The sequence below is a fragment of the Quercus lobata genome, chromosome 10 (genome assembly GCF_001633185.2).
Source record: "Quercus lobata isolate SW786 chromosome 10, ValleyOak3.0 Primary Assembly, whole genome shotgun sequence".
NCBI lineage: Eukaryota > Viridiplantae > Streptophyta > Magnoliopsida > Fagales > Fagaceae > Quercus > Quercus lobata.
This window is the reverse complement of record NC_044913.1, coordinates 59,162,928-59,177,506: the sequence shown is the minus strand read 5'-3', so window position 1 is coordinate 59,177,506 and position 14,579 is coordinate 59,162,928. Positions and strand designations below refer to the sequence as shown.

At 32.1% G+C, this 14,579-nt stretch overlaps 1 protein-coding gene across 1 annotated transcript; it reads left to right on the top strand.

The window, feature by feature from the left end:
- The first annotated feature begins 1,787 nt into the window (after nt 1-1,787).
- Nucleotides 1,788-13,784, top strand: LOC115965104. The gene is made up of 6 exons (XM_031084300.1): nt 1,788-1,959; nt 7,259-7,630; nt 7,733-8,220; nt 9,397-9,574; nt 10,677-11,146; nt 12,478-13,784. Exons 1-6 carry the CDS (start codon nt 1,788-1,790, stop codon nt 12,754-12,756), a joined length of 1,959 nt encoding a protein of 652 aa, XP_030940160.1. The 3' UTR covers nt 12,757-13,784.
- Nucleotides 13,785-14,579: the final 795 nt, after the last annotated feature.

Sequence of the window (14,579 nt, the reverse complement as noted above, 5' to 3'; positions counted from 1 at the left end):
AAGAGCTTATATATGCGAGAAATTGACAAAAAATGACATAATAATAAAGATTTATATTTTCATGCTTGAATCTAGTTAATTCTCTAAATGGATAATGTTTATTCAAAAAATTTTACAAATAGCTAAGAGAGTTCACATTCGGGTTTTAAAAAATATGTATATTCTATTCTCTAAAAAACTACCTTATTTATTTTATCAATTCATTTAATAATACACCCAACATTTTATTCATTTAACAATATACTCAACATCTCATTTCTTCTTATCAAAAAAAAAAAAATTCTCATTTCTTATTTTTACATACAACATAATAAAATAATACAAAGTAAATGAATGAGAGAGAGAATGGGGAGAGTGAATGAGAGAGTTGAAAAGGAGAGAGAAGTGAGAATAAAAACGAATAAAAAATAAATAAAAACTTGCTACAATATTTTTGAACGACATAATAAACTTCAAATTCCACAATCATAGTCAACCTCAATTCAACAACCTTGTCTTTTGACATCAGTCACCTATGATTAAATATATATAGCACTAGTAAAGCCTACATCAAACCACCCAATTCAAACCTTTTTTTTTCTTTGAATTAACTCCCAAATAAGTCATTAATGCCCCCTACTCTCAAAGTTTATTTAAGAAGGCTTACTTAATTCGAAACCGTTCATCATCATACACAGGCTAATCAACCAAATCAAGAATGAATACACATGTAGCCATAGCTTTTGCGTGAACTAAATTCAAAATACCAGTTCTCCTATGGACACACCCAATTTCACAACTTGTTACCTTATGCAATAGCAAGTGGTGGGTCTACATGGGCAAAAAGTGTCCGCTACTCACAATCGTACAAGTCAGCAAGATGTGAAATTAAGTTTTTCTCTATAATTATTCACAAATGAGTATTGCTATAGATACTATAAGTTTTACTACATTGATCTTACAAACTGATATGTCACCAATAATAAAGAGACAATTCAAAAATTCAATTACGAGGTTATTGAAACCTACTAATCACATTTATTGACTAATCAGTTTGTAAGCTTTATGTAGTAAAACTTATGTCAACCTTAGCATTTTCCTTCACAAAATATATACTCATAAAAGAGTTCTACTACTTTCCTTTAAAAAAAAAAAAAAAAAAAAGTCCTACTGCATACACAACATTTTGCATTAAAATTCAGTCTATCACAAACCCACCTCACTAGGACCCATTAAAATCAAACAAAATCCACCATTTTGGTAATTAAAAAAAAAAATCACTTTTCCCTCAAAAAAACCCGAACTTTGAGTTTGATTCGTGTATAGTTCTGTGAATTGCACTTACCTAATGTTTTTTTTATTAAAAAAATTACACTAGATTTTATAACGTAATAACATTTTCGACCAAATAACAGAAAAAAATTTCAATTTTGTTTCTTGGAATTTGATTCACAAAAAAATAAATTGCTTTTAATAATCAATGTTTGTGGTTTCTCATAAGAATTGAAATGAAAGTAACTACAACAATCAACAACAAAAAATTGAAATGAAAATAGGAAAAAGAAAAAAAAAAATTAATCACCCTAGATTTTGAAACCTAATAAGCTCAAATTCTCAAATCAAATATATAATCAACCTAAATTTCATTTCTTGGAATTTAATTCACAAAAAAAAAAAAAAAAAAACAAAAAAAAACTTGCTTTTTCAGAATCAATGTTTTTGTTGTTTTCTCATAACAATTGAAATGAAAGTAACAAACAAAAATCAACAGGGAGACAGAGAGAGACCTGATGCCGCCATCGCTGAAGATGGCGTCGGGATCTCTGGATGACATTACGATGGCCGGCGTAGGTGGTGGTGGTGATGGCGGGGCCATCGGATCAGCATGGGCGGAGGAGGAGGAGGAGGATGTGGTTGAGTCGCCGCCGGTGTTCGTGTCCATGTCCGTGTTCCTGTTGCTCATTCTCTGTCTTTGTCTCTGTCTCTACTTCTGGGCATTCTTTTTCCCCCTTTTTTTTTTTTTTTTTTTTTTGGGTTTTGCTTGTTTTTTAAAAAACAAAATTAAATAATTTGCAAATCTTAGTTATCTATCACACTAGTTACTTTATTGGTACTTTTTAAAAAATATACACACTATATATATAATAACAAATATATTCGTATCAAAAAAAAAAAAAAAAAAAAATATATATGATAGGAATTAGGATTCGGAAGAAAACATTTTCCTTAAACTGATTTAAAAAATATTTCTCCAACTAGGTTGTCATTAAAAAAAAAAAAAAAAAAGTAAAAACTAAGGGTTTGTTTGGTTTAGAGGAGTTTTGGGTGATATGATCCAAAACTCATAACTTAGTTATCAAAACACATGGGACCCACACAAATTTTTTTGTTTGGCTTGATTTTCACATTGTGTTTCCATCACTCAAAACTCACAAATTTTGAGTTAGAGTGATGGAAACACAAAACAAAAATCCGATGTTTCCAAAAACTGAGATACCTAACTCAGTGGCATCGTTGTAAATTTTCGACCTCTGTGGAGCCCACAATTTCTGTGTTGTCTTGTCAACTCAGACCTGTTTAATATTACTGCTGCAAACAACCATAGCACCACCACAACAAACCCAGTGCCGATCCACACCACTGAAACACCAAAATCAACCCACAAAACCCAGCCCCAACCGATTCAAGCCACACCGTGACCCATAACCTGATCTCCACCGTAACCCAACCCCAACTAATTCAAGCCACGCTGTGACCCATAACCGGATCTCCGCCATGACCCATAACCGGATCTCCGCCATGACCCATGACCCGATCTCCATCGTAACCCAGCCCCAAAAACCCAATCTCACACTTGATCTCCACTGTGAAACCTAGCTAACACCCAAATGACCACCACCGGAACCCACCACACCAATTCGAACCTAGCAACCATTGAAACAACCCACCACTTTAAACCCAATAACCACCGATTCAAACCAACCAAAAACAGCTGAGAAAGAAACAAAGTAGAGAGAAAAAAAAAAAAAAAAAAAAAAAAAATCAAATACAGATTGAAGAGGGGAGAGACAAAGAAAGCTGAGAAAGAAACAGAGAAGAGTGGAAAAAAAAAATCAAATATAAAGTGAAGAGGGGAGAGACAGAGAAAGAGAGATAGACAAAAAAATTTGATAGAAAAGAGGGAGAGTTAGAGAAATGAAAGGTGAGAGGATGCGTGGGAGAAGTAAAGGAGGAAGATTTGTTTGTTAATGAGATACGGGTAGCAACAGTAGCAACACTGGGTAGTATCAGTGGGTGGGGTCCACGGTTTTGGAGAAAAGTTGTAGAGATATGTAACTGAGTTATGAGTCCAAACAGGTGTTTTGCAATTTTTGAGTGAAGGTGAGGTTTGAGTAAGGAGTTATGAGTTATGAGTTTTGGGTTTGAGTTATGAGTTATGAAAACTGAGACACCTCTAAACCAAACGGCCCTAACTATGTGTAATTTATTTTCGACTACGTTGCAATTAAATAAACTAATCATGTATAATTATAGGGTCCGATTAATGTGTGCCCTAAGGGCACACATTAAGCTTTCTGTTTTTAGAAATATTTTCTCGGAAATTGAAAAAGCTGTCGTTACTTTTTCAATTCTCGAGAAATTTTTTTCCAAAAATGAAAATTAATGTGTGCCCTTAGGGCACACATTAGTAAAATCCATAATTATAATATTGTAGGACATTTTTAATATGTCGTGTAATATGTATCTTAATGTTCTTATAAGGCTTTGTTTGTTTTGATTTTAATGTCTTCTAAAAAGTGAGTCATTTTTAAAAAAATAATATTTTCTATAAAACTATTTCATTTTCTAATTTTTGATAGCAATCTTAAATGTGTTAAAAAACAATCTCTTAATTTCCCTTATATAGCCTAGCATGAGATAGAGTTATTTTTCCAAAAGAATTAGTGGAAAAGAATTTCTAATAAATAAGTCATACTTTTTATGTTAACCAAAGTTAGTTTTCCTTTAATTCATTTTGCTAATGCTAATAAATACCGGAAAACTTGGAATACTATTTTTACACAAAGTTTTCATCGAGAAAACAAAGCATTTAACTGAGTTAGAAGAGATTCCCTAAACTGGTTTGAAGTAAAACTAAAACCCTGTATAGATTTGAAATGGACAAAATTTTGTCTCGAATGACTTTGGAGTTATTTTCTCCAACTAACAAAGTGGTTATTTTTATAGGACTATTTATGTGTATAATTTAATCAAGTGATATGGTTTATTAAAAAAAATAATGCGGTTAAAACTATATATGAATGGTCTCTTCAATAATCAAATAGTGAGTTTAAAGAAGATTGGTTTGAAGCTAAGCTTTTTTTATTTATTTATAAATTTAATTTATTGATTCCATGATGGTTTTTATTTTTTATTTTTGAAAAGATGGTTTTTTATATATTGGTAATTTATTATTAGCACATGTTGCTAACCCATGGGATGGATGGAAATGCTTGGAAGAAATATTAACATGTTTATTTCATTTCTCTAATTTTATTTATTTAAAACTTCTTTTTACATGAAAATTTTTAAAATGGTTCTATCTAAATGTTTTTGGTAAAATACATAAATGTTAAAAGGCTGTCTTTAAACTGTTTTATTTATTAAGAAATTAAGATTTAAATTCTCAATCTTTCTTGTTGTAGGTATCGGATTATTAAAAGAAAAGTATATTTAAGGATGCACTTTAAAAAAATCATATATTTAAAATAAATTGGAATGTGCATTTAATTTTTTTTTTTTGAACAGGAATGTATATTTAATAAATAAATAAAACGAAAAAATTTTTTTTTTTAAATTTTTTTTTTGAAAAACAGGTATATTTGTTTACTTATTGGTTGTACACAGAAATAATTGTGTACATTTTATGATATTCTATTTTGTGCAGTTGAATATCATAGGTCAAGTAGTATGAAGTATGAACTTAAGATTTGCCCAACTTCATAAGTCATAAAAAAAAAAAAAATAAATAAATAAACCCAAACAATGGTGGTATAATAAACTACAAATTCCAATCATCCAAAGAAAAAAAAAATTGAGAAGAAATTTTCAAATTATCAATTGAACATTGTTCGTGAATCTAGTTAGCTCAACAAATAAATTTTTTTATCATCAAATAAAATAATTAAGTTTGAATCTTGTCAATATCAAAAATTAAATGGTGTTTTAGCCTATAATAAAGAGTAATTATCATAAAACATGTATTATAAATTTAAACTCTATCTCAAAAGAAATATTATATTATTATCATACATATGAGATAAAGTATATAATAAACAATCACTTAAACAATTGGTACTCAATTATAAATATATAGACAAAGTATCGTGTAAAACTCAAATTTTCACTTTTAAAACAATTAAATATTAATCGAAACTAAAACCAAACCAAAGTGAGAAGAAAGGAAGGACTTGTGAATGGAACGTAAAACACCAAAATAGCAAAAAATGAATAATCCAAGACATATCTGCCAAAAACAGTAAAATATATCAGCACAAAATAGATGTGCAAGACCATTAAAATCCACCAAAAGAAAAAGAAAGTGGACAGAAATAACCTCTTTTTGTTGTTGGTAAAATAAAACTTGAAATGAATGAGAGAGAGATGCAAAAGGAGTAATTGAAAATTAGATAGAATTTAACTATAAACTTAGTTGTACTCTTAAGCTATAACTTCTTTTTTATAAAAAGGGTTAACAACAATTTTTTTGACTTTGTTTTGATAAATTTTTGTCTTTTTTTGCAGCTTTATGTCATTTTTCAGCTTTATAAATATTTTTATGTCTTTTTCTTTCATTTATCATATTTTTTTATTATGTAGGACTCACATTAGGGAAACCTTAACAAACACCACACCGTACTTGTTAATATTTCTCTTAAAAAAATTAATATTGTTACATATTTTGAAAATATAACTATTGAATTACATGTTTTTTTATACTCTTACACACATATCAAATTTTGTATTAATCAGATGTTATTTACTATATTATCGATAAATTTATTTTTTATGTATAATTTTATACTACAAAAATTTTCAATTTAAACAATTGATTGATAACATAGTTATTTATCTTTGATTTCTTGAAAATTTTTCAAGTATGAAGGATATGAAAAGATAATGTAATTCAATGGTGCATCTGTCAAAATTCATATTTAATAAAAAAATATTTAGTAAAGTTGTAATTTTAAGCTACAACCAAATTTGTACCCAAACTTTATCCTTAAAAATTTATAAGAAAAAGAAGATGGAAGGAGGGTTTGATGAAGAGTAACGGTGGAATGAGAAATTATGGGGGAGAAAAACAGTCCAAAAAATGAAGAAAAAAAAGTATAACATCGTGCAACAGTAAGATGGGGAATGAAATATCTAAAAATTCAAAAAGACGTAAATTGATTTTGCTAGTGACATGGCATAATAGGTTGTTAATGACACAACATATGCTCAACAAAATTAAATGCAAAGCCTTCGTTATTATATTATCTTATTGCATAGATTTGTAACCTACTACAAATAATGGCGCAACATAGGCTTAACAATTAACAAATTTTTTTTTTTTTGAGAGAACAATTAACAAAATTAAATGCAAAGCCTTCATTATTATATTATCTATTGTATAGATTTGGTACCTACTACAAATAAGTCTGCAACAACTAAAGTTAGTTATACACATAAATGAGTCTTGAATTACATATATAATAATATAAAATAACAAAAGTGCTAGACACCAAAAATGCAATTAAAAATTTTCAATTTCGTATTTTGGATTTGTTTACAATTCACTTATTTTGTTAAAATTGAAAACTTTTTGTTGAAAGTATTGTAGATAAAGGTAAAAATTAGTTGAAATAGTATAGTGTAACCTATGAATAGTATCAAAAAGTGTAATAAAGCTCATAAATAGTTGTAAAAGTAAGCTAAATAGTAATAAAATTGACAAAAAATAAGCCATCCAAACGGATATTTAATAGCACAATTGGAACGTCTTGATATTTTTAATATTTAAATTATTCTTTTCAACTATCAAATTAGTTTAAAAAAATAATAATTAGGTTTAGATCTTGCTTGCTGATATATTATATTATTTTTAATAGCATTTTTAATAGTCATGAATCAAAAGCCATCAATACCCCCATAACAAATTCAGCAAAAAAAAATCAAACCCCACTTCCAAAACCACATTTCTTGATCAAAATAACATCTTTAACAATCTTGCCTCCTCCTTCGAACTGGGTTAAAGTTAACTTCGACGGAGCAACATTCGGTGAATCTAGCTCTGCTGGTTTGGGAGCAATAATTCGCAATGACATGGGTCTAGTTATGGCTGCTTTTACACAACACATTCCACTGCCTACATCTGTAGAGATGGTGGAAGTATTGGCAGCTCGGGGTGCCCTCTGCTTTGCAAAGGATCTCGGCTTCAACAAGGTAATTGTGGAAGGTGACTCTGAGATTATCATTAAAGCTCTTAGCAGTAATGGTCTCTCTGCTTCCAGCTTTGGACACATTTTGCAGGATATCAAATCGGTGTCCTCATCGCTTGGAAGTGTTCTCTTTAATCATACTCGTAGACAGGGCAATAGAGTTGCCCACGGGCTGGCTAGAATGGCATGTAACTTTGTTAATTTCCAATCCTGGATGGAGGATGTTCCTCCAGGAGTGAAAGACGTGTATGTTTCTGAAGTTATAAAATGATCCCCCCTCTTTCTATGAGGGTGGTTTCTCAAAAAAAAAAAAAATAATTCAAAACCCATTATTAAGACCAAGATTTATCATCCAAATTCATACAAGTTCATTCAAACCAGGCCATTCTCTAGTGGAAACAATTCAAATCCTGTTGATTCTGCAATCCCAGTTGTTTCCACTATTAGTTCACCATTTGATGCTTCACAGCCTATTGATGCAGGCTCTTCGATTCGAAAACCGATTAGTCTATGGCCTGGAATGTACCATTCGCCTGTGAGAAATGCTCTGTGGGAAGCAAGGTCGAGCATATTTGAAAATGTTGTGGATACATCAACTGATGGGGCTTCACAAGAAGAACTTGTGAAGAAAACTCCGGGGCAAAGCCGTACTAGTATTGTGTATAAGTTCTCGTCAGATTATATACTCAGAGAGCAATACAGGAATCCATGGAATGAGATTAGGATGGGGAAGTTGTTGGAGGATCTTGATGCTCTTGCTGGAACCATTGCATTCAAGGTACTTTTAAAACTCTTGTGAAAAAAGTAAAATGGGGTATTTTGATGTAATTTGCAGTATGGTCGTTTGAAGTTTGTGGGGTTTGAGCTTGGTGGTTTGTGAAATGGGGTCTGAAAACAAATTTTGAAAAATTAGGACACCACATAGTGTGGATACAGAAATTTATATATGTATGTATGTTTATTTTAAGTTGAGAGAGTTGGAGCAAGACTAAAAATAACATTAGTAAAGGTATTTACAAAGGATATATTAATTAAGGAAGTAACATAGGTTATGATTTCAAATAGAATAGAATGGAGGAAAATAATACATGTGGTGGACCTTGACTAATTTTGTTGAGATTTCATAGCCGACCCCAAAATGTTTGGGTCTAAGGCTTTGTTGTTGTATCAAAATCTTTAATAACCTATCTTAAATCAAATGAAGTTTTATAAAATAAAAAATGAATCCTTTTTTACTCCCAAAATACTGAGAACATGCATGCAAATTGTCCCCGGTGTGTCTGACACAAACACACTAGTGGCTTTTGAAGTGTATGTGGTTCTTAGGTATTATGCTTGAATTAGTAGCCACTTGTCCTGAGGCCAAATTTATCTAGCTGTAATTCCCAAAATGCTGTAGAGGTCTTTTATTTTTGGCCTACAAGTTTGTGTTTGTATTTTTTGAACTGGAAGATGCATTCTTTCTGATTTGCTTTATCATGCTGGTGTTGCTCGGGTTTGATGTCATTGTAGTGCCTAAATCTGTTCCACTGGTCTTCATTAGTGTAAGGGAGATTGATGCTCTTTAAGCTGTGTGTAGTATTAGCTGCTGTAGGTCAATGGTTGGGTTGCATTTGACAGAATTCTGGTTCAACTTGAACACTTAGACTTGGTTCGCACGCAATGATAGTAAATTAAAGTAAAGCAAAAAAGAGAAAAGAAAAGAATATTGTTTTCCATTGGCTGATTATAAGGAGAAATTAGAGATATGGAGTATTTTTCCTTATACGTAACTCTCCCCCTCCCCCCAAAAAAAAAAAAATTTACACCTATTCATCCCTCTATTTCATAAGTTAGTGTATTTACTTTGATATTACTGCTCTGAAATGTCTATGCTTTTAACAGTTCCAATGTTGCTGATGTAAATTAAACATTATCCTAGCTCCTTTGATTCACTTATAACTTCTTTGACCAGCACTGCTGCAATGATGATGGCACAACAAGACCTTTGCTATTAGTTACAGCTTCTGTTGACAAGATGGTTCTGAAGAAACCCATCCAAGTTGACGCTGATTTGAAAATAGTTGGTGCTGTTACATGGGTTGGGCGGTCTTCCATGGAGATTCAACTAGAAGTGACTCAGTCCAAGAAAGGTATTGCAGAACAAATAACAGTGTAATATAGTAATAGTTTTGTTTTCTTTTATGACCTGAGCTGCAGGATAAGTTTACAGTTTCTTGCATACATATTCAATTTTTCCGAATCTGATCTGTAGATCCTGCTTCTTGATTTAGAATTTTTGGAAACTGGATACCTTAGTTTGGCAAGTAACTCCATGTTATAGTATCTCCATATTTTATTTCTTGTTTTTATGTGGTATTTAATCATCTACCCTTATGTTGTAGAGTTTTAATGGTTGGTGTATGCAAACAAAATTTGAATTTAAGTTAGATGTATATGTATTCTTCCATATAGAGGTAGTTCATATATGCACAGATTACAAATCTGAATGCAGACTATATAATTTTATCTATTCGTTGTCCTGATTAATGGCTGTCTAATTTATGTTTGAGGGAACATCTGGTCTTGTGTTCTATGATTGGCAGTTCAATACCCCTTGTCTCTATAAAAGTTGTTCTATATACAGATTTTTCATTGCATCATTCCAAGAGAACAGCCATCTAGGTTGCAAATTGGCTTTGCAATATTTCATTAGATTTTTCTTTTTAATTTTTTGTGTCGCTCTAGAGTCTAGCTAGGGCCACTCTCTATCAAACATTTGAGAGCAAAACATTAGATTGAAAAGGTGGGAATCCCTCACCTCCACTTGAATTATCTTTCTCCCTCTCGCCATTTCTATATAACTTTTCTTTATTACTTTGTAACTCAATATTATCTATATGATGTTGGCAGGAGATTTCTCCAAACACCCACACTGGCTACCTTAGTGTATTGTCATCAGTAGTTGGTTTATAAGATATAGAGCACAATTTCTGTCTTGTGAGAGCTTTTATAACAAGTTCCAATGCTTGGTTTGATGTTCTTGCTGAAGTCTCCCTTTGATTTTATTAATGCTTTGCATAGTCTGGGATTTTGACTTAGGTTCTTGTGTCATGGAACTGATAATAACAAAAAAAAAAAAAAATGTAAAACCTCCTGAATACTTTATATGTTCCCTTGATAATTTTTATTACAATTTCCCCGGTGGTATCTCTCACTGCTTACTATATTTTATCCTGGTAATTTGTTTTGTAGAGGCCACAAATGGGTTAGATTCACTATCTCTTATAGCTAACTTCACATTTGTGGCTCGGGATTCCAACACCGGAAAATCAGCTCTAGTTAATCAGGTCTCACCTGAAAGTGAACAAGAGAAGATACTTTGGGAGGAAGCAGAAGAAAGGAACAAACTTAGGAAAAAGAGGAGAGCAGAACGTAAAAAAGATTTTGAGAATGAAGATTCAGATAGGCTCAATGCATTGTTGGCCGAAGGGCGAATCTTCTGTGATATGCCAGCATTGGCAGACAGAGATAGCATCCTGATTAGGGATACTTGCCTTGATAACTCTTTTATTTGCCAGCCGCAACAAAGGAACATCCATGGTCGTATTTTTGGAGGATTTTTGATGCGAAGAGCATTTGAACTGGCCTTCTCAACAACTTATGCCTTTGCTGGTGTACAACCACACTTTCTAGAAGTTGATCATGTTGATTTCTTTAAACCTGTAAGTATTGACCACACTCTTTATTGATACAATCTTTATTAAATTTACTATATATAATCTAGCATTTCATCGTTCCATATATGTAAGAACAATGGATTTGAGAGCTTAGTTATTATGTAGGTGTGAATGTAATACCCATAAAAAATTAGAATTGGTTAAATGGTGTGAGAAGTGAAGAAAATGTCATTTAGGCAAGTCTATTGGATTGAGTTTGACATTGATACATTACCCTTTTAGAAGTGCCAATTGACAACAATGTTTTTGCCTAATGGGTTTCACATCTGATAGTCTGAATGATTCGCTTATGTATTACCTTCATCTTCAAGGGTTGTGTAGGAATACCTATGAGAGGTTCTAGATTTGTAATAAAGTTGTCTGTGCATGATGACTTTTTGATGGCTTAGGAGCTGGCCTATGCATTTTTTATTGGCTTCATTGGTGACTCGGTGATTTTCTGTCTTGTGTGCATGTTTATTTCTGCTTATGACTTGTTTTTTCCTAGTATCATTTATCAAATGTATAGTCACTTCTACACCCTAGTCATTCTCAAATCCCCAAAATAATGTTACAAGGACCTAGATGAAGATTTTGGCTGCAGTTGTGTTGTATGGGTATTGAATCATCTTATCCCTATCCCTATATATATTGAGACTCTGGGAGGCACTGAATTGTTGAAGTAAATTTTTTTTTTTTCAGTATGCATCCAAGGACCATCTGAAAAGTATTTTTATCACACAGTGAACTGTCAGCCATACTTCTATTTTCAAATATCCTGGAAATCATTTCTCACAATCAAATACACCTGAATGGTTCATGTTAGGCAAGCATAGTATGTTGGACACATCTCATACATATACTGATATACTGCTGTGTTTGACATGGGTACTTTAGGTGTAGATATGCCCATGTATCATACTTCCCAACCACCTAGATTCTTTCTGTTCAAATGTTCGTGCCTAATTATGTAATATATCTGTTATTGGTGATATTGGTGGTAAAATAAGTAGTTTAGTTGTAGCTATAGATGACAACTACTTCCAAACATTGTAACTTCAGGAACTTCTTAAGCTAATATGGGCCAGATTAGATCTCTTGGGGAAAAACATGAACTGTCAACTTCTCATGGGGAAAATCATTGATTGTGAAATTCTAATGTAGTTGGAAACAAAGCTGTTTTAAGTAAAATTTCTGCAGTGATAATCACTTTGTAAAAGCTGAAATTTTTTGAATTAATCAGTTTTGGGACTTGCATTGAGCAGTTAGTATTATTAAATTTTCAGCAAATATCAGTGTATGTTAATGGGATTTAAACATTTATTGTGATGGTGCAGGTGGATGTTGGAAATTTCCTCCGGTTCAAGTCTTGTGTGCTCTACACTGAACTTGAGAACCCAGCTGAACCTCTGATAAATGTGGAAGTTGTTGCACATGTTACAAGGCCTGAGTTCCGGAGCAGTGAGGTGAGCTTTTTTTTTTCCCCAGCGGGGGGCTTCTGCATGGACATGAAAATAAAACTTTTTCCATTTCTGGTGTTCCAATTGCATCTGAACCACAAATTTAACCTTTGGAGTAGGCATTATTTATCCACCCAAATAATGAGAAGCAAATGAATTAAGGTTAAAAGTGACCAAAAATGATTTCAACCTTACAAAAGGATAGTTTTCATGAAAATCTATTCACTTAAAATATTGAATATATTCAAGCAAATGCACTCATATCAAATGCTATGAAAGACATAACAAACATATATTAAATGCACTATGAAATGAAATGGGATGATTTCACCTACCATCCTGGTTTGTATTTATAACCTGCAGAGCTTAGAATACAAATGTCTTTGTTTTGTTTCATGTATTGCAATTGAACAGGTGTCCGACAAATTCTATTTTACATTCTCGGTCAATCCTAAGGCTATGAGAAGTGGACTGAAGATTCGGAATGTTGTTCCTGCTACAGAAGAGGAAGCACGGCGGGTGCTTGAACGCAAGGATGCTGAGGGATCTTAGTTTGGTAAATCATGAATACATCTTTCTTCTTCGTGAAAGAATGAAGCATAAGTGAAGAAAGTGTTACAGACTTTTCTTGATTTTGAAAAGATTATCTTAGCTTGGACTACAGAGAATCAGTAACATTTTGGGATTGGAAAGTAAACCATTTGTGATATGTGGTTTACAAGAACAGTTGGTCCCTTCTTAGCTCAAGCGAGAACAATAGAAATTGGGAAAAATTTAGGTACAATTTCTTAGGTGTTGTATTATAGGTTCTTCAATTAAATCAAACAGTTTGATTGCATTGATCAATACAGCAAAAATAATGTTATCCTCTCCCAAGGATAATTAATTAAATTGTTTGGCTTCTTGACTATTGCAATCACACGGTTGAATTTAATTAGGAAACCTAAGATACAACGGCTAAAGAATTGTGCTTAAGCTTTGTCCATAAAATTTCTTTTAGAATCTCTCTCAAATAAGACCAAGTTGACATTTGAACCAGTAGCCCTCAAAACCCTTTGCCACCTTGGCCGAGTTGTAGGGATAAGATTTGATTCGATCAGGTAGCTTAAAGACTATCGAAGTTATTGATGTATATGTCTACTCATTTACCCGAGCACATGTATTCATGACTGTCTTGTTCATAATTTCTCTATCTTCCCAAGCATTTTTGTATATAAGTGCTCAGGACTTTTTCTTATTGGTGATTAACCCGATGCCCTTGTCCTCATTTTTCCAACACAGAGTAATATAAATACAGAGAAATAGAAAGAAATCAACCAGGTTTCAGTGTCCTCATTTTTCCAGAAACAAATACAAATAGCACAAAATAGCTGGATTTACTACAAGAAAAGGCGCCAAACAAAAGAAATAATAAACTTGATATTTGGCAAGCTCTACCCACAAGAGGATCTGCACACAATGACTGAAAAGTTTTGGTCAGTGTCCAATGCAAGTTCTTTGTTTAGTTTCACAACTTTAGATCATGTGTGAACCTGAATTCCCTCTTAATAAGTGAGACATAATGCATGAGATTTTTTAACTTTTTAAAATGAGAGGTAGTGTAGATAGAATTTGAACTCAAGATTACTTACTTTGTTACCATGATAAATTACTGTTTGTCCTACAAGTTAAATTCTTAAGAAATGATGAATGTGATTATTTAACCTCATAATATTCTAATGAAATTGATCTCCTATCGTAACACACACCCTACAATAGTCTAACTAACAACATAAAATGGCCTTTTAGGGTGTGGAGGGAAATTAGTGATAACGTCTTTTTTGTTTTGTTTTTTTTTTTTTTTTTACACATAGGTCTAATGACACAATAGATTTATTGATATACAATAAAATTGATATTAATGGTGGTTTCATGTAAAAGTGTTGTTACACTAATCATAATCTATCACTTCAACATGTAAAATTCATTAAGTTAGATGA

Coding starts and splice junctions, on each gene's coding strand:
- LOC115965104 (XM_031084300.1), top strand. CDS start 1,788: ATGGCGTCGGGATCTCTGGATGACATTACGATGGCCGGCGTAGGTGGT. Junction 1,960..7,258: donor CATTCTCTGTCTTTGTCTCT/GTCTCTACTTCT, acceptor ACTGGGTTAAAG/TTAACTTCGACGGAGCAACA. Junction 11,147..12,477: donor ATGTTGATTTCTTTAAACCT/GTAAGTATTGAC, acceptor GTGATGGTGCAG/GTGGATGTTGGAAATTTCCT.